Here is a 17,843-nt window from a genome sequence, read left to right as displayed (position 1 = left end):
GATAATTAACTCACCGCTTCGTGGCTCAGTAATATCCACCACCAGCCATTTTCACTTCGGTGAATAGTTGTTAATAATTACCATGATATAGCACCAAGTTCGCGTATATCATTTACAAGGAAATGTGTAGCAATTAGAGAGGAGAGGCTTTGTTTGCTAGAATCGTAAAATCCAAACCCCCCAGCTGAACGTGTAATTAACGATAGAAAAGATATTTGTGAGAGGCTCTGTTCCTCATCTTTTTTTTTTTTAATGGCCGTTACTTCCTGATTTGATCTCTCCCTTTTTATACTGATATCTTACGGTTTGCTTGAAGTTTTAGAGAGCTGAACAGCCTGTGACCTCACCGGCAAAACAATTCTTCCTAGAAACAATAAAGACACCTTCATTAACAACCTATCTTCAGTTCATTTGATGGTTCACTTTGATCGTTCAGAAAAGAGTTGACTTAAGAGGGACTGTTGTCGGTGGGGGTGACCGACCATTCATGAGAGTATTTGGTCGGTCGATTGCCATAGGTCTCGGTAGTGTAAACTGATTCAACAGTTTTGCCGCAAATGGACCAAATGTGCGTGGTGTACCGCGAAAAAGCCTGGTCGATAATGAACTCGAATCACATTATTGACCGGGCCTGAGATTGGGCTGGCAGAAAGTTCCACTTACTGCAACTACTTTCAACGATGATATATAGCTGGTTCGCTATCTTAGAACAGACTCTTCTCAACAGATTTCAACAACTGCTGGCGCTATATAAACCACTCCCTCGCCACAATTTCACAACAAACGAGCCTAACAAAGCCACTCAACCCTACCGACGGATTTTAACTAAACAGTCAGGAATGACTTACGCGACTCGAAAAGAATAGCCGACTACATCACGTAAAGCAAAATAACCGATTTCTGTTGTAAGGGACCAGTTATAGCTGAGGGGGAAGTTCGGTCAATTTGGTTTTAATATTCTTATGACCCCCCCATCCCCCATTATTGGCAGTCAATTGGCAGTCAGACTTCTATTTTTTTCTTCGTGGTCTCTAAGTAACGACCGATCTGTCCTCTAGAACTTCCTGAACTGTATCATCCCCCTAGACTCCCCGCCCTCGTCGATAGGTAAAAAGCGGTTTCAGTACTATCTTTTGTTCTACACGAGATAACAACAGAATTCTTTTCTCTAAAATTTGAAAATGAAATCTCACTGATCCATTTAGGCTTATTTTCGAATTAAAAGGGGATTGTCTGAAGTAGTGATGAAGAGGTCTGTTAAAACTACGGGAAATATTTCGGAAGGAAATCTGTTCGGTTGAAGAACTAATAAAAATCTTGTTAATATGTTCAATCGTAAATCGCGTAGTGACAGACGCCTCAAACAAATGATTCAGAAAAATGGGCGGGTCTAATGAGAGCGAGAAAATGGGCAATACTTTTGAAGGTACTGTTTTTTGTGTTCCTTTAATTATCGTATCAGGGTCAATTATTGTCCATTCAAATAATTAATTTCCCGGTCTCCTGGTTACCTTGCAGAACAGGCGAGGCTTTTAGGGTTTTTCACCCAAGCAGACAAATGCGTAAGGCGAGCGCAAACGGCAAATCGCGCGAAAAAAAGAGAAAAAAGAAAAAAAAAAGTCACTATTCTCGTGTACCCCTCTTAGTGCGTGATCAGATCACAACCTCCCTTCGCGTGCAGCTCGTGACGTCGACCTATTATGAACATAGAATATATCTCCACTGCCTATTTCTACTTCGTTCTCAAAACTTCAATTGGCTTTGCACAATTGATACGTCTTAAACCGGTTTTCAAAAAGTTATAGTTAAGACAAATCTGACCAGAGAAGAAAATAATTATGAAACCGTCGTTTTATTAGCTGGTAAGCCTGAAGATACTACTTTTTTTTTAAATTCATGATGGCTTCTTGGCTTGAAATTTGGAACGTTAGCGGCGTTCCCTGTCACTGTAACAGGATGTAGCCCATGACTTTGATGTGCTTGTGTCCATTGTCTGGCGAGTATGTTGCTTCATTGCCACACGTGTTGGAGTCGTCATGAAGACCTCGTGTACCAAAACCAATCCTGGAGTCACAAGAGTAGCATTCATTCTCCTGGTTAGAAATGATGCCGATTCTTGCTTTGGACTGACGAAGGCTTCTTCCCACAGCATTGAACCCTTCCTTGTTGCAGTAGTGCTGCAAGGAGGCTTGTGAACCAATTAACCACTTCCACTTGTCACGACCCAGTGAGGTAGCGCGGTATTTTCCATCAGCAATCAGGGAGTACAGTGAGTTGGCTTGCCTGTTGATGACAATGAACCTGAGCTGATGTCCAATCTTCATACCAAGGCAGATTTTGGAGAAGGGGGGTGTTCCAGTAGGTCGGTAGCTTGGTTTCTTGTGAGTCAAACCCAGTCCTGCCTCCGGCAAGGTTATAGGAATTTCTGTTGCTCCAGAAATGGGAGTTGTAATGGAAGGTTCTCTGAGAAACGAAGAACTTATATTTAACTTTTTTCGTTTTTGTGTCTGTGTTTTTTAATCTCATTTCTTCTCTTTTTTTTTAATCAATAATTATATCCAGAGTTTTTTAAAGGAGACAAGGAGTTTACTTTTGCACCGTTAATCTTCATTGCCATTGTCCATCCTCCATCACCTCATCCAAAGTTTCCCATGTGACAGTAAACAGGAATCTTTTGTGAACCAAACATCAGCGGATACACTTGGCTTCGTCTCGACCTTATGGAAAAGGAGAGCATTACAACGGATTGAGTCAGCCTGTATGCAAGACAAGAGTCCTTATACCTACCATATGGACAGCACACATCAAGCGAGCGATTTGGAATATTGAAATGAAAACTTCTTACTGTTTCCTTACTTTCCTTTGTTGTACTACTCCATGCAAGAAGAGAAGGGACGAGCTGTGAGAAAGAAAATACTGCGGTTTTAACATGTGAGCGTGAAATCATGAAATGCCGCTCCCCAATACATCATCGTAAAAAAAGTACCTGGAGGCTTTGGAGGCAAAGCGTCCATAACAAGCGCAACAAGATTTTTCACTTCGGTTTGAAGCGTCTTAAATGTCTTTGCTGATCTCACCGCAGTGATTGGCGGTACAGGATTGCTGTCTGGCGCGGATTAAAACAGCGAACAGCGCGATGAGATTTGCCATAAAATAAATTGCAATTTGCAAGCGCATCTTGATAATTGATCGATGTTCAAAATGTTTTCTGTGTTGCTTAACCCGTGAATAACTGTTTGTGATGATTTTGTTTCCTTGTTATCATTGTTAAACACACTCGTATTTTCTTGCTCGCACTGAGCGACATCAGATGGACAACTTTCAAGGTTAAGTTTATTTTTAACTTTATTCGATCGAATTGTACAATGTAAAGAAATTATCATAGAGTCTGAAAATCTGCTCACAGTATAGCTGTCTATTTTCTAGAGAACGAAAGGCCATTTGAGAACCGTGACACTGCGATTTAAGCAAATAAAATTTTATCTTTCCATTTCATCGAATTGACCATTTTTTCATGCGTGCATGCATGCCCACACAACTAATCAAGACCCTTAATGGTTTGTCTTTTGTGCAAATATTCTGATATGAAATTAGCAAAACAATAAGGACTGCGATAAGTTTATAAAGAACTGTCAATTTCATTTCTTTTCTCAGCTGTGAGTTATAATGTAAATTGGCCACTGTTACGAGTCATTGCCACATTAAGACCCTGTGACATAAACTGCCACTCTTTTATAGCGTTCAACAGTTCTCTATGACTCTCACTGCTCGATAAGAGTTTCAGGAGCTTTTCGTGTTCAAAAAAACTTGCGCGGGATGATTTGTTTGTCCTGACTGCTTGCACTGACAACGCATAATAAAATCAGTAATTCTGTTGACAAAGAACGTCGGCAGATATGGAATACAGTTACTTTATGTGTTAGAACTTGTACTGGGTGGACACTCCAGGAGATAGACTTGCCCCAAGTCGTCTTTTTATGCTCGTCTTTAAGAAAAACGAGCGACGAAATCGCGAGGAGACGACTTGTCGCGCCTGTATGGATTCGAATTCGTTTTCCGCCCCACTGGACTCCCACAAAAACGGACTTTGAGAAAGTCTAAAGTGCAGGCGACAATTTCGAAGGTTATTTGGGTATCCGGTAATAAGTGAATGGATAGGTCAAACATATAAATGAATTCATCAAACAGGCGATAGATCGTGCTTACTGTGAGGCATTTTCAGATTTCCCTGAAATCCTGAGGTCAAAGAACCTCGACATAAAAACTGCCCACAATAACTCTCGGGGCTGTCGCGTGTATATTTTCAGTTCCTTCCAACAACCTTTCCCGAAACAGGTGTTTACAAAACAGAATCTGCCGGCGGATTGACGGATTGAAACTGACCAATCACGACCGACTTACGCTGTTTGTGTCTCACAGGCAATGACATCGAAGTTTAAAAGGAGTTTAAAAATGGGCGGCTGTACACATAGCCTGCTTACAGGCGGTAGTTTGTTTTTCAGGCGCGAGATTCGCCTTGTCACTGGTCCTAAATCTTCCATCCCTCCATTCGCCGGACGATCGATATTCGCCATGCTGAATCTCGCACTTGAAGACACAAACTATCACCTGCAAGCAGGCTTCTGTACACAGTGCTGCAGTATTATGACAACATATTCTTCAAATTTAGACGCTTCGGCCGAAATCTTTCTTTGTCCGCTAACGTTTCGACATGCAGTCGCCCAATGATATTTGCACTCTAACGCAGTGATCGTATGTTTGCAGGATTTTCTCCCGCTTGCATCTGAAAACTACCTAGTCATCCAAGCCTCGTGGAAAACCGGGCAAGAAATGAAGGCTTAGAAGACAAGGGATGCTTATGATTTCTTCATATCAGAATTAGTAAATAGTATACTGACCAAGGATCTTCCCTGAAACTGTCCTCGCTAAATTGACTTGAAAACATTAGTTGACCCTTCATTTTACTAAGTTGTTGTTGTTAGTCTTGCATATACTTATTCTGCATGTCCAATAATTCACCAGTTGTATCTGCCTAGCACTGTTTGTCCACAAAATAAGGTTCTGACTTGTCCACTAGTAAGCAATAAAAATTAATTTATTACAATGTCTTATTTACTTCTTGCTATTGAGTGCGCACACTATGTCCATGAGGACTTTAACAAGAAATACTCAAGTACAGAGTAAGTTATTATACTCTCACCTATTTTGCCTTTTGTTTAAGTTAATAATAATATAAGCTGTTGGTAATTTTGATTTTATTTCATGAGCATAGTGTAAGCACTCCGAATTCCAACACTCAAAAATAATTCGGAGACAAAAAATCAGAAATATTGAATTAAGAATACAACTTAATAGTAAATAAATAAGAGGAAAAACGGCTCATCCTCGGTGTAAAAACCTGTGAAGTTTACGAGTGACGTAAAACAAAGACAACAAAACATTATAAACGATAGCGTACATCGAAAAAATACCTCATGAAACAAAGAAAACCTCGTCAGGTTTTTACACCGAGGATGACCCGGAAAAACATGGCAAACTCAGCTGAATAGAAAATCCTAACTTACTAAATATGTCAGAGGCGATGTTTTGTTCTGATTGAACCTTTTCAGCCTCAAGTCTTTCAGCATCTAGTCTCTCAGCTTCAAGTCGTTTCGCTTCTTTTCTAGCAGCCAAAGCCTCTGCTTCTTCTTGGATTTTCCTCTTCTTTTTCTCTCGATGTTCTGCCCGATCATTACGTGCGACTGCTTTTTAGATGTCCTTTTCAGTAACACTGTTATGTCCCAGCTTTGACGATGGTGCCCACTCTGGATCTGTGGTAGATTTCAAGTATAAAGCTGGTCCCCCTTCGGCAAGGAATGTAATTTGACATGTTAAGCAAAAACGGTGCGAACACACTTGGAGGCCGTGGAATATGGCGATCATTCCGCGGCCGTAATTTTTAATAAAATATAATCATAGTTATTAAAAAAATAATTCTAACCTAATTTCCTTTGTATTACTAACCTTTTATAAAGTAGTCTCTACAAACGCGAGTATTTTCAATGGCTTTTTCGTCCAGATCGCTTCTGAAAATACGTGCAAGCCACAGCATCTTCACTCTGACCAAAGTTTGCGAATGGCCTCTCCTTGTGATGTTTTGATGCCTGGAAATCTAAAAAGTCGATACACTCCTTTGTCCCTGATACTATTGTGACCACAGTTCTTAACCGTACAAAAATAACCCGTTGAAAAAGCACCAAAAAGAACAAAGAATATCGGAGACCCCTGACTCGGCGCTTTGCTTCGTCTACCAGAAGATACTTTGTTTATCCACAAGAACTTTCAAATACCGGTTTGCGCAATTAGTGTGACTTCACGTGAGAATGAAGAATTGTAAAGAATTTCGCCACGGGAAGTGGATGAGGATTTCAGGAAACAAGAGCAAAGATAAAAACCAATTTGCCTTGGTTAGCTTTGCAAGGCTAGCTTTCTGTATTGATTTCCTGTTCGAAAACGGTGCTAAATTCTAAAATGCGCTTGGAATTCTGGATTTAACCACGGGGTGCCCAATTAGATTATTTCGTGACGTAAATGGAGATGTTGCGATTTTTACAAAGTTCAGCCTGGTTTTTCCGCGCGGAAATGAAAAGCCCAAAATAATTTTTATCTCCTCGAAAACAACACTAATTCCATTTATCATAAGCTTAACCTGAACCGATTCTGAGTTCTACCGCATGGGGAAAATGATAATTGAAAACTTGCTACAAACTGCGCTATTTGGATTTTGAAATACTGGTGGTTTTTAAAAGAGTTCTCTGAACTAAAAATGTAATAAAATGGTCCCGTTTCAGACTTAAGCCGTACCTCAGTCCCTCCTATACAAACTTGTTAAATTGATACGAGCTTGCTTTCTTTTGGGCTTTTCAAGAACAAAGTTCATTTGTCTCTACCGGCTCGGGGCACTGATTTCCGTCGTTTAACGGCAACCGACGCTCGTTTCGGTTTTCGTGAGTTTTCTAGGATAAAGAAGCAAGTCTGGGGAAAAAAAGACCTCACCACGTTTCTAAGTTCAGTAGAAGGTATCTCTGGGCAAAATATGAAGGTTTTCAATTTTTCGAACGAGTGCCACATTTTTCGATTTTCACTCGGTCAATTCAAACATTCGCTCTTAAATGTTGTCATTTAAGAACGTAAAAGCTCTTGCACAAGCTGCAGTTATAACACAAACTGGGTCTGGGTGTGTCGATTTGTGTGAGGAGAACTAACTCGTGATACGATCACCAGAAAAAAAAATTACAGGAGACCACGCTTACAACCAAGATGGCTGACTCAGACTAGTGCGCCGTACGACACTAGACCACGTGACAGGCGCTGATTCTCGTGGAGAAATAAATCAATCAATCAATGAAATCGTGCCATAATGTGGCTTCACACTTTGTGTAAGCCACAGAAAAACGAATTATCTTCTAATATCCCCCAACGAAGAAACACTGAAGTTTCTCCAGAAACTGACCCCCTTTGTTTTTTACTAAAAAACGTTTGAACTTGATTGCGGAACTGGTGATATTATAATTTGATGAACATAGGAAATAAATTTCAGTTAATCAACAACTCAGGGTTCTATTTTAGATTGTGAGTCAGCCTTGCCAAAACATCAGATCACTGACCTTTCGGATGAACTCACGTGGGAATCCTTTAAACAGTCCAAGCAGAGTTAACTTTGCCATTGGAATACCTAGATGCTAAACGTGATCGCTATCTTTCGAGTCTCACACGAAACAAGCATCTGTGCTCTCTTGTCAGGACTATTTTTGCTCCTCCCCTCCCCCCCCTCCATTCACCTGTATCACTTGTTGGCTCACACTCCTAATGATGATTATGGTGATTCTAGTTTTACCTAAAGGATTCTCCAGACATCTAGGCCATTGCTTATTGAAAACGTAAATTCTAACCAGTTCTATCTTCAAGATCTGTTATTTGTAATTGTATTTCATTCTTGCTAAAACATATCAGTCTTAGAGGCTCAGCACTTGATCTGTTTTCTAGATAAGCTTAGTTTTTTGAGATGAACTCTGGCCCTCTCGAATTAAAGTAACTCCATTAACATATATTAAAGTTTATAAAGCATTCAGGTGGAGAATCAGACAAGGTTTATAATTAAAACTACTCTGGTTCAAAGATTGAATGAATGTAACTGAGAATTTACAATTCCTAGCCAACGTTTCGACACTCCTTTCTAGTGCCCTCATCAGGGGTGATCTAATCGTTGCAACGAGAGGTCCTTTTTACACGCTCGCTAATTAGCAGCCTTTTTTCTGACAAGGTGTAAATAGGCATCAGGTAGTGAGCCGCCATCATCACGATTTAAAGGAGCGTGGCAAAGAAGTCACATACGGCGCGCCATGATAATGAAAACAAAAATATGAAAGCCGTGGGATATAATATATGCAAGATAACGGTACTTAGAAATTACACACCGAGGCCACTCTGACATAGTCTTGTTTGTTTGGGATTTTTCAAATTTTTTACATTAGTTTCCGAACTCTTCAATATCTTACGCACATAAAAAAACGACATTTGCACTTAGAATGACTAACCATACGACACAATTCTTCACTGGCCAAACGGAATTTGCAATATCTTAAATATCTTAATGAATGTATAGTTAATCATTTACGAACAGAAAAAAAGAACGGATCGTTTAGTGGATAGATACATACTTTAACGACAAATTGATGCTCAATGTTTTGATGATCACGCTAACCTCATATTATCGTAATTGTTTGTCATGCTAGTCTGTCATATGATGCAGACATGAAATGATAATTAAAGTTTCTAAAATATTCATAATTAGTTATCGTAAACGAGGCAGGTAGTCTAGTTTTTAGCAATTTATTTTTTAGAGCAGAGGACGATTTTGGGCCCCGTAGGGGCAAAATCACTCTCTCCTTACTCTATTAATAAAAGCCAAGTAGAGCAGAAGAAGCCCTTAAATTTTCTATGTAGTTTCTCTCTAAGATCCCGTTTGACCTCTGCTATGTCAGCGCGATTAATTGTTAATCCACTCGTCGAGAGGCTTAGTAAAGGTAATCAATTTGTTTTCATCCAATGAATTTTTTTCGTCCCGGTACGAGAGTAAGAGATATTAAATTGAAACAAAGAACAATAAGGTAACACCCAACTCTCAGTGGTTTAGAGAAAATGAGGGAGGTTTGTACCGTAAGAGGGAAGTTCTAAGTAAGATTACTCGTATCAATTTGCACATTTCGTAAAGTCAGTCCCAGAAGCCTGGTGATCTGCGCGATGAAGAAGTCGAATTTTATCTTTCTTTGGTGCTTCATGATATTTGTTTCTGTCTCACCGCAAGGTAAGCTGTATCATGACAATTTTGTGAGCGGAAATAGAGAAGGGACAGTAATTCTTCTGAATCATAGGTACTTTTTAGCACCTGCTATTTTTGAAAGTGAAAGTGAAAGTGAAAGTGAATGATTCGATACCTTAATAGCAGCATAGGCTGAATTGCCAAGGTCTACAGTGTTACTAAGGTTGAGATCGGACGTCAGCATTATCAGGCGCCTCTGGCAGCCGCTTTAGTCCATGTAACGACCTCACCTTTTCCCCCACACATCCCACCCCAGGGGAGGACATCCATCACACAGTAATCTCGTGTGTGGGAAATTAACGTCTCCTACCCCTAACCCTGCAGGAGACGGGACCTCCATTTATTCGTCCTTATCCGAGAAGACTAGAATATCTAACTATTTCATTGATGTTATAGAAAGGTAGCAAATTCTCCTCAGTTATTTTAAGACCATGAGTATTGGTCCGGCCGGGGCTCGAACCCTCGGCCTCCCGCACAACACAATCCGGCGCTCTAACCAATTGAGCTAACCAGGAGGCGGTGAAAGGTTGGCGGTTGTTTAAAGGTCTTGTTTTATTCTCCACAACATATAGCTGTTAAACGATAGCTTAACCGTAAATTCTTAAAACTTCTTAACCAGGTAAATTATTAACCCTACGGGTTCGTCAAAATGCGACACAACTCGTAAAAATACTCAGCGATACTATACAACAAAACGTCTAATAAGATATATATATCCTTTCTGAAATGGTATTATTAGCCTTCTTTTTAATTAATATTCAATGAATAGAAAACTTAACCACAGTTTAGAACATAAACTCACTTGCAGCCCTTCCAATTTTCTACGAGCTGTCGTAAAAGTGCTTCAAGGCGGAAGACAATTTTGGGCCTAAAGCGCTAAATAGTTTTAGCATAGTTCAATAAATTAAAATCAGGTGCAGCGGCAGTAGCATTTATTTTTTTCCGTTTCGTTTCTTGTTTAGCGTACGGATATCGATTTTCAAACTATAACTGCTGTTGTGTCTGTACGATTAACCATTGAGAAACTTAGTAAGTAAGATAAACTATCTATTTTCTCCCAAAGAATGAAATATCGGCTGGCAAAGTGACTTAAGATATCATGTTGAAACAAAGAACTATAAGGTAATATCTAGTTCTCATTGGTCAAAAGAAAGTCAGGAAGTTTTTACCATAAGGAAAAAAATAACTTTTTACATTCATTTGCACATGCTTCGTGAAGTCCGTCTCAAAAAGCGGTCTGTGATATAAAGAATCCGCTTTTTATGTTTGTTCTGTTACTTTGGTATTTTATGATATCTGCTTCTGTCTCATCACAAGGTTAGGTCTACCATTACACATTTTTGATAGGGATAGTGAAGGGAAAGTAGTCCTTCTAAATAGTAAAGGCTGATAGTTTCTAAAGAAACTGTTTGGGGCTGCGTCGGTGGGGGTAACGAAATAATTTGAATATATCAGCAAAGTTGAAATGGTAAATTGGCCACCGTTACGATTATAAAAGCTGACGTTTCGAGCGTTAGCCCTTCGTCGAATCGACGAAGGGCTAACGCTCGAAACGTCAGTTTTTATAATCGTAACGGTGGCCAATTTACTATTTCAACTTTGTTGATATATTTAAATTACTTCTAAATAGTAGTTACCATTTAACACCTGCTACCTGTTTGAAGAGGGTTTTGTTGTTTATCCGCACAATAGCAACTCTTTTAAAGATAGCTAAACACTTGTTTCAACTGCTGAGCGAAGAAACTCCCGGTGAATGGATGATGTGTGTAAGTTTTCGTGCATTTCTTTTGCAGCGAATTGCGAAAGATTTTTTTTTGTAGACCGGTTCGTTATAATCGAGCTCGTCATTCAGAAGTTATTTTATAATATTTTCCACTTATCTATTCCCCTCTTTATCTATCTATTCATATTTTTGTACTCTGGATTGTTATGTGTGAAAAGTTTACATTTGTGGATGTTGTCCTCTAAATGGAAGAGTTTATTGTTGGTTGTCTGCCGGTCAAATTTTTCTCAAAAAAATAATTAGAGAATATCAACAAATTTACCTGTCGTGATAGATCTGTAGCTTTTGGGTAATAATTTAATCGGCTGAAGAACATAATTTCATACAATTAAGCTCTCCTGTAATACAAGCTCTTCGCAAAAGTTATTTTTTTCTTGATGTGGATCATTTATGGATTTCCTCAACGATTCAGCCCACTACACTCATTAAAACTAAAAAGTTTGACTGGGCTACGTTAGCTCCATTTTCTGCCTTTAAAAGCACACACAACCCACAATTCCTCTAATCGCTCCGACGAAGGGCTAACGCTCGAAACGTCAGCTTTTGTAATCGTTACGGTGGCCAATTTACCATTTCAACTTTGTTGATATATCCAAATTATTTTGTTTTCAAAAAGATTGATACGCGGCTTAAAAACATTTGTAATTTTATAATCTTTCACCAAACGTAACTCAGGAAGATAAAACGAAAGGTCCTTGCAGTGAACAACTTCACTGATCAGTGAGTCTCTCATTCATTTAATTAATATCTTAATCCTCCAAAACCATTCGTTCGATAGCGAAGTTTTGAGATCTTCCTTAATTAAGGTGGCTCGTACTAGTTTCCTCGCGCGGGGAACAGATAACTCTTAGTCACGCACGACAGAAACGTGCGAAAGAAGCGCGAGATTAAAAGACGTAAATTTAAAACAAAGATGGCGGGGCGAGGATGTTTTTCTACTTTTGTGAGAAGTTAACCTAAGAGTGTGTATTTGATGTGTTGAGCGGCCATTATGAATGCAGGAGATAGAAACTAAGATAAAAAGACGATTTTCGGAGAAGTAAAGGTTGCTTTACTTCACATCTAAAAGAAATAATAACCGATATGAAATCTTGCGACGGCGAAAGAAGAAGAACTCAAGTGAAGGATAATCTACCTGAGGTGGAAGAAGACTTTGAAAGTTAAAGGAAAATAATATGATATAGCCAGAAGTCGTGTGTAGGATTTTTAAGATGAGCCCGGGAGGCTGTCTTTGACGGCTGTTTAATGATTTTCTTAGCAGTAAACGTCTGTAAACATCAGACCGTAGGCGCTCGCGCGAGCACACGCAATAATCAGTGGTAGCTATAACAGATCATGAACAAATGTCGATCTTATAGAATCCAGATTTTTAAATGCGCGAGAAAGCGCGTGGAAATTGCTAAACTCGCGAAAGCTATTGCATGAAAAAAAGTCCGGTGACCCCTTCTTTTTATTGTTCCAATATGATAATAACGTCGAAAGGAATCATCAGTTAAAAAACTAGAAAATTCTACGGAAGGAAATTTGCGATGTGTGAAAATTACCTTTTTTTTAAATTTTCTGAAATTCCGCTCCGTAGAATTTTTTAAAAATCTTTGTGCATTTTCATTTTCAAGTGTCAAAAGCAATCACTGAAAATAAATCACGGTGTCACCGGGTTAGTTTTCGAATTATTTAAGCCATAAGCTAAAAAATGCGTCTGAAGAAGCCTATGAAAGCGTTGCCATGGAAACTGCTACTGACGAAATGACACTTATTTTTGGATAACCGATGATTATATAATTCAACCCCGTAAAAGTGTTCAACTGGCCTTGGTAAGTCTTTCTGTTTTATTATTTCAAAGTTACAAACCATCAAAAAGATGAAAACCGGTACGAGCCTCCTTGAGGTATCACAGAAGGAAAATTAGCGTTTTCCTTCAAACTGAAAATCATTCACGCTATCCCTATAAAAGTATCAATTTTCTTGAAGCTTAATAAACACTGATTGAATAAGAGGAAGAGAGAGGTCAGGCAGAGGAAGGAGAGCTACAATGTAAACCCAAACGCAAGTGCTATGCTACGCGAATGATGATGGACTGTCGGCAATATTATTCGCGAACTAACACCCACGGCAGCTTCGATAGAAATAGACCCTCGCCACTGAGTCTCCCTGAGTCTAGTAGGAACCCCTATCACTATCGGTGAGCAATATTTCCGCTCGGATGCAAACTGCGATGAAATTTTCCTTTTACCGGAGCCGCAAAAGGGACTCGTCGCTTTTGGACATCATAACAACTTGAAAACAGCACTTGAATTACAAAGACAATCTCTCTATATATCTAGTTTTCGGAAAGAACTAATAGAAGTATATTTGAAAACGAATGAGTAATTTTAAAACTGTTCAAAACTGTACAATGTACAATAAAAATCAAGACTGGTTGTGAAATCGTTAATTAGATAACGAGAACAAGTTGACATGAAGTGTCGGCAACAGAGCCGTAGCTAGCATAAGGCAAGACGAGGCAATTGCCTCACTTGATTTTGGCCGTTTTTTAAATTTTCTTCTTGAAGATTGACTTTTCCGAAGAAACATGCCACGGAAACTCCTTAAAAGAGCATTTCTGAACATCTAGATTTCAAAATTTTCTGTGGGGAAAGCCCCCAGACCCCCCTCGCGGCTCGCGCCTTCGGCGCTCGAAAATTGCCTCGTCTTGTCCTGAAGTCTGGCTACAGCCTTGGTCGGCAACCTCGCCTTTCGTTCTACTCTCAAATTAATTATTGCTTTATATCTCTTGAAGTAAAGAAGATATGAAAATTTATTTCAGAAGATGAAAAATCTTTATTTTTTATATTAGACATTAAATTTTTAGGAAATTGGAAAAAACATTCTTTCTTTTTTTACATAGGAATTCATTTTAAATTAGTGTAGCACTTTTTTAAACTACTTTAAACAACTTCACCACTTAAACTTTGTAAAGATGCTTTGTTTGTGTGTCATTTAATGTAGCGCAACTGCGTTGTTTTCTGATTTTCTTTCTCTTCGCTTTAATTTATGGTAAATTATTATTTCTCTTTCTCTTCGCTTTAATTATGTTAAATTATTATTTCTATTGAGTTATCGAGATTGAGTACTTTTGTAGATTTGTGTGCATGTCGCTGTCAATTTTTTTGCCTTTGTGACAAATTGTCAAGAATTTCAAGAGTTCGCGAGAAAATGTCCAAATTTACGATTCATGTTCAGTTTTGGAGCAATCTATTCGGTTGTCATGCCAAAAGGCACCTTAATATCCGAATAGTCCAAAAGGAGCTCTCTTCTGAAACGTTCTTAAGTTTCTGTTACCACTTTAGCTTGGTCCATTTCCTTTCTACTGGTTTCTATTGTAAAAGCTCATTGTTTGGCAAAGTAAGTGGCCGCCTTGATCCATATGTCGGTCACAATAACTGCAAGTAGAGACAATTCTCCATGAAAGTTTAGAAACACCACGCATTTCCAATTCTTTGTTCCTACTAAGTGAAATTTTGCTAGGAGCCTATTTTTTCCAAAAGCACTCTCAATCTTAACCAATAGAAGCAGTCATTGTAGAACCCGACGATATACCAGAAACTTCATCACAGATATCCAGGCAAAGTCTACTCTCCCTAGACAAGTTCCATCATCTCAATGTACCTAAAATTGAAGAGATTATGGTATACGACGACTTTGAATGCACCTTTAAATGCCTTCACCATCCTCTGTGTGTCTCCGTGAACCTGGCCGCTGAAGGGCAACTGTGGTGTGAGTTACTGTCAACTGATAAGTACAGCAGTCCCAACGAATACAAAGAAAACAAGAATTCGCATTACTATTACTTTGAGGTTAGAAGCTATTTTTATCATCAACTCTGAAACTGTAGTAAATATGAGCCAACCGCGGTGGCAATAATCTTGAAAAATGTGCAAATTCGCATCGTTGAGTTCATAACTATAATGTGTCAATGTGTCACATGGAACCTGACAGTGTCAGTGTTAACCTTGATAAACGAGTTATTCTACACCGTGGGTACAATTATGAATTTAGTAACGTTACTCACGAAGGACAGAAACTCGACCTGAGGGAGGATGAAAAGGAATTTTATCATGCATCTGAGGTAGGTGTTACTTTATTAGCTGATTGTCAGTTTCTGCGGAATACCACTTTCATAATCTTAAGTGTTGAGATGATTGCTTTAATTTTGCTGTCACTGACATTTATTTTGTCATCAGCACTTTTTTGTATTTAAAGGTTACCGTGCACCTTCAGTGGTGTCTCGCGTACAAGCGATGTAGCGCGTCCGGTTTAAACTATAAATATCTAACCCCTATATCAAATTAAAGCTTATAAGACTGGCTTTCAGACTATACCAAAATTTTTGAAAAAAAATTAATTGTTGAATTTTTCACGACTTCTGAATGCGAGCGCCCGAATCACCTTTTAAGAAGTACAAGTCAAAGGTAATTTTTTCGATTGCTCTCAAATTTTGACAGTAGCTAGTTTTAAATATAAACAACAAAAAAGTGTCTCCGAATTTATTTCTAAATAATTTTTTTTCAAGAGCGATTTTTAAACGATCACTCCACACTTTTTTAATCCTATTTCAAAAATGTTCTGTAACTTTTCACTGAAATTGAATATGGCAAATCGCAGACATTCTTCTTTAGCGCTTTGGCGCCGGAAACGGCGGAACATTCAATAAGCGAAAAACAAAATTCGCTTTGACATGTAATGTTCAAAAGGTGATTCGGAGCGCTCGCATTTAGAAGTCGTGAAAAATTCGACAATTAATTTTTTCAAAATTTTTGGTACGGTCTGATAGCCAGTCCTATAAGCTTTATTTTGATATGAGGTTTAGATATCTACAGTTTAAACCGGACGAGCTACCTCGCTTGCACGCGAGACACCCCTGAAGGTGCACGATAACCTTAAGTTCCCCTTCTTTTCTAATTGTTTTTTTTTTTTTTTATGAACTGCTCTAAATTAAAAGCTAGAGACTTAGACTTAGAAAAAACTAATCACCCATCCTGCAACATTAATATTTCAAGGTATGATTTTAAAATTGTTCATACTTTTTCTCCTTTTGGCTTCAGAGCGCTTGTGCTGATAACCCTTGCGAAAAGAACGGTACTTGTCAAAGCGGTTTTACCGACAAAGGACATCGCTGTTTGTGTCCCACTGGATTCAAAGGTCCGAACTGTAAAAAAGGTAAACCTTGTCATGTGAAACCAGCCGTAGGCTCGTGGGGGGGCTCCATTTTTATATTAAACTTCTTAACGAGAATGAAGTGTGGTTTGAAAGGTAAAAGCGGGTAGCAGAGAAACGAGGCGTTTGGTAAGCTGCTGCCTTTGGAGGCCCTGCCCTTCTTTACTTCTGTGAGGCGCTAAAACATACGCCAGCTTTGCAAGCCGGAAGAGCGCGAGTGATTGAGTTGCAGTCGGTTTTGATCCGTTTCGTTTAGGGTATGGCTCGAGTATCTGAACCAACCACAGGGTAGGAAAACAAACTAGCAAACCATGGGTTACCTTTAAAACTTAAATGAAAATCATTCTTTGGACAGTTGTCTAGCCATCAAAAATTATTAATTTCTTTTCAGACATTGACGAGTGTGCTACAGAAACACATAGCTGTAATGCTAACGCTGTGTGCAGCAATACTAAAGGATCATACAAGTGTTCATGCAAACCTGGATATTTTGGGGATGGAAAAATCTGCACAATGCGTAATGAATCTCTTTTGATGTTTCTATGAGGTTTCTAGTGATGCTCTGTTTCAAAGTAAACGCTATTCATTTGCATTTTTTCTCTTAAAAGGTAAATTTTCGTTTCAATCAGATTTTAAAATACCACACGTTCTTTTTTCTGTTGTTGTTTAAGGGTCCCGTGTTATCAGAGAGGGTGATTTTGTTTTATGTTAATCACCTTCCTTGCATTAATCAGTTTGCAACAATTTGGAGGAAACTTGATGCTTTTAATGTTCACATGAATGCAAAAATACTCACAGTGCTACCAAGAAGAATAATATCCATGTCTAACTCTTCTTTCAGTCTCAACGTGCAAGGAAATTTACGAAAGGAATAAGTAAGTAGAATAGCTCAATGACAATATCAGAAAAAGGTAAGAACGAGATAAGCCATCAGAAGGAATAACGGCAATGATTTTAACAACAATCCAGCTCCTTATCCTTTATGATAATCATCCGAGCTGACTTCTTTTTGGAAAAGAATTGAAACGTACGTTGTCTCTTGAAAAGTTCTAAGACCTACTGAATACGCAAACGTCTCGCTATGTACTACCAGTTCTCACAGAGCATTTTTAACAAACAGATTGAACAAGAGTGGTAAGGTTGTCCTGCTCTTGGACTCAAAGCCAATTTCCGTTTTCTGTCACATGGGAGACTTTGGATGCGGAGATGGAGGATGGACACCTGTCATGAAGATTGATGGCAGCAAGGTATAAATTGATTTCCTATCAATAAAATATAAGATCATTTGAAATTCATTCGAGATACAGGTCAGTACGTATGATGCACGATCCTCGCAATAGAGAGCGCTATTTATGCAATAGCGAAAATCAGACCTGAAAAAAATCAGGCCTGTACGGGATTCGAACCACTGACCTCTGCGATACTAGTGCAGCGCTCTACCAATTGAGCTAACAAGCCATACAGGTCAGTGTAAGTAAGCGAAATAGGGTTTGTGAGAAAGTG

General features: G+C 38.8%; 3 protein-coding genes across 3 annotated transcripts in view; 2 read left to right on the top strand and 1 right to left on the bottom strand.

Moving 5' to 3' along the window:
• Positions 1–1,905: 1,905 nt before the first annotated feature.
• LOC148729118 (uncharacterized) lies at positions 1,906–2,339 on the bottom strand. Its single transcript, XM_088725380.1, has one exon. The coding sequence runs from the start codon at positions 2,322–2,324 to the stop codon at positions 1,944–1,946; it is 381 nt and encodes a 126-aa protein (XP_088581506.1). The 5' UTR covers positions 2,325–2,339; the 3' UTR covers positions 1,906–1,943.
• A 6,861-nt stretch (positions 2,340–9,200) lies between these two features.
• LOC148729117 (protein HEG homolog 1-like) lies at positions 9,201–17,219 on the top strand. The gene is made up of 5 exons (XM_088725085.1): positions 9,201–9,346; positions 14,694–15,252; positions 16,229–16,343; positions 16,732–16,857; positions 17,182–17,219. Exons 2-5 carry the CDS (start codon positions 15,100–15,102, stop codon positions 17,217–17,219), a joined length of 432 nt encoding a protein of 143 aa, XP_088581211.1. The 5' UTR covers positions 9,201–9,346; positions 14,694–15,099.
• A 217-nt stretch (positions 17,220–17,436) lies between these two features.
• Positions 17,437–17,843, top strand: part of LOC148729116 (putative skeletal organic matrix protein 5) — a 1,323-nt gene continuing 916 nt past the window's right edge. The window contains exon 1 of the mRNA XM_088725437.1: positions 17,437–17,587. Coding sequence (XP_088581563.1) covers positions 17,525–17,587 — 63 coding nt within the window. The 5' untranslated portion in view covers positions 17,437–17,524. The remainder of the gene's footprint in view (positions 17,588–17,843) is intronic.

The sequence above is a fragment of the Stylophora pistillata genome, chromosome 6 (assembly GCF_964205215.1).
Source record: "Stylophora pistillata chromosome 6, jaStyPist1.2, whole genome shotgun sequence".
Lineage (NCBI taxonomy): Eukaryota > Metazoa > Cnidaria > Anthozoa > Scleractinia > Pocilloporidae > Stylophora > Stylophora pistillata.
Note: the sequence above shows the minus strand (reverse complement) of the source record. Positions and strands in the feature narration are given on the sequence as shown.

Coding starts and splice junctions, on each gene's coding strand:
- LOC148729117 (XM_088725085.1), top strand. CDS start 15,100: ATGTGTCACATGGAACCTGACAGTGTCAGTGTTAACCTTGATAAACGA. Junction 15,253..16,228: donor AATTTTATCATGCATCTGAG/GTAGGTGTTACT, acceptor TTTTGGCTTCAG/AGCGCTTGTGCTGATAACCC. Junction 16,344..16,731: donor AGGTCCGAACTGTAAAAAAG/GTAAACCTTGTC, acceptor ATTTCTTTTCAG/ACATTGACGAGTGTGCTACA.
- LOC148729118 (XM_088725380.1), bottom strand. CDS start 2,324: ATGAAGATTGGACATCAGCTCAGGTTCATTGTCATCAACAGGCAAGCC.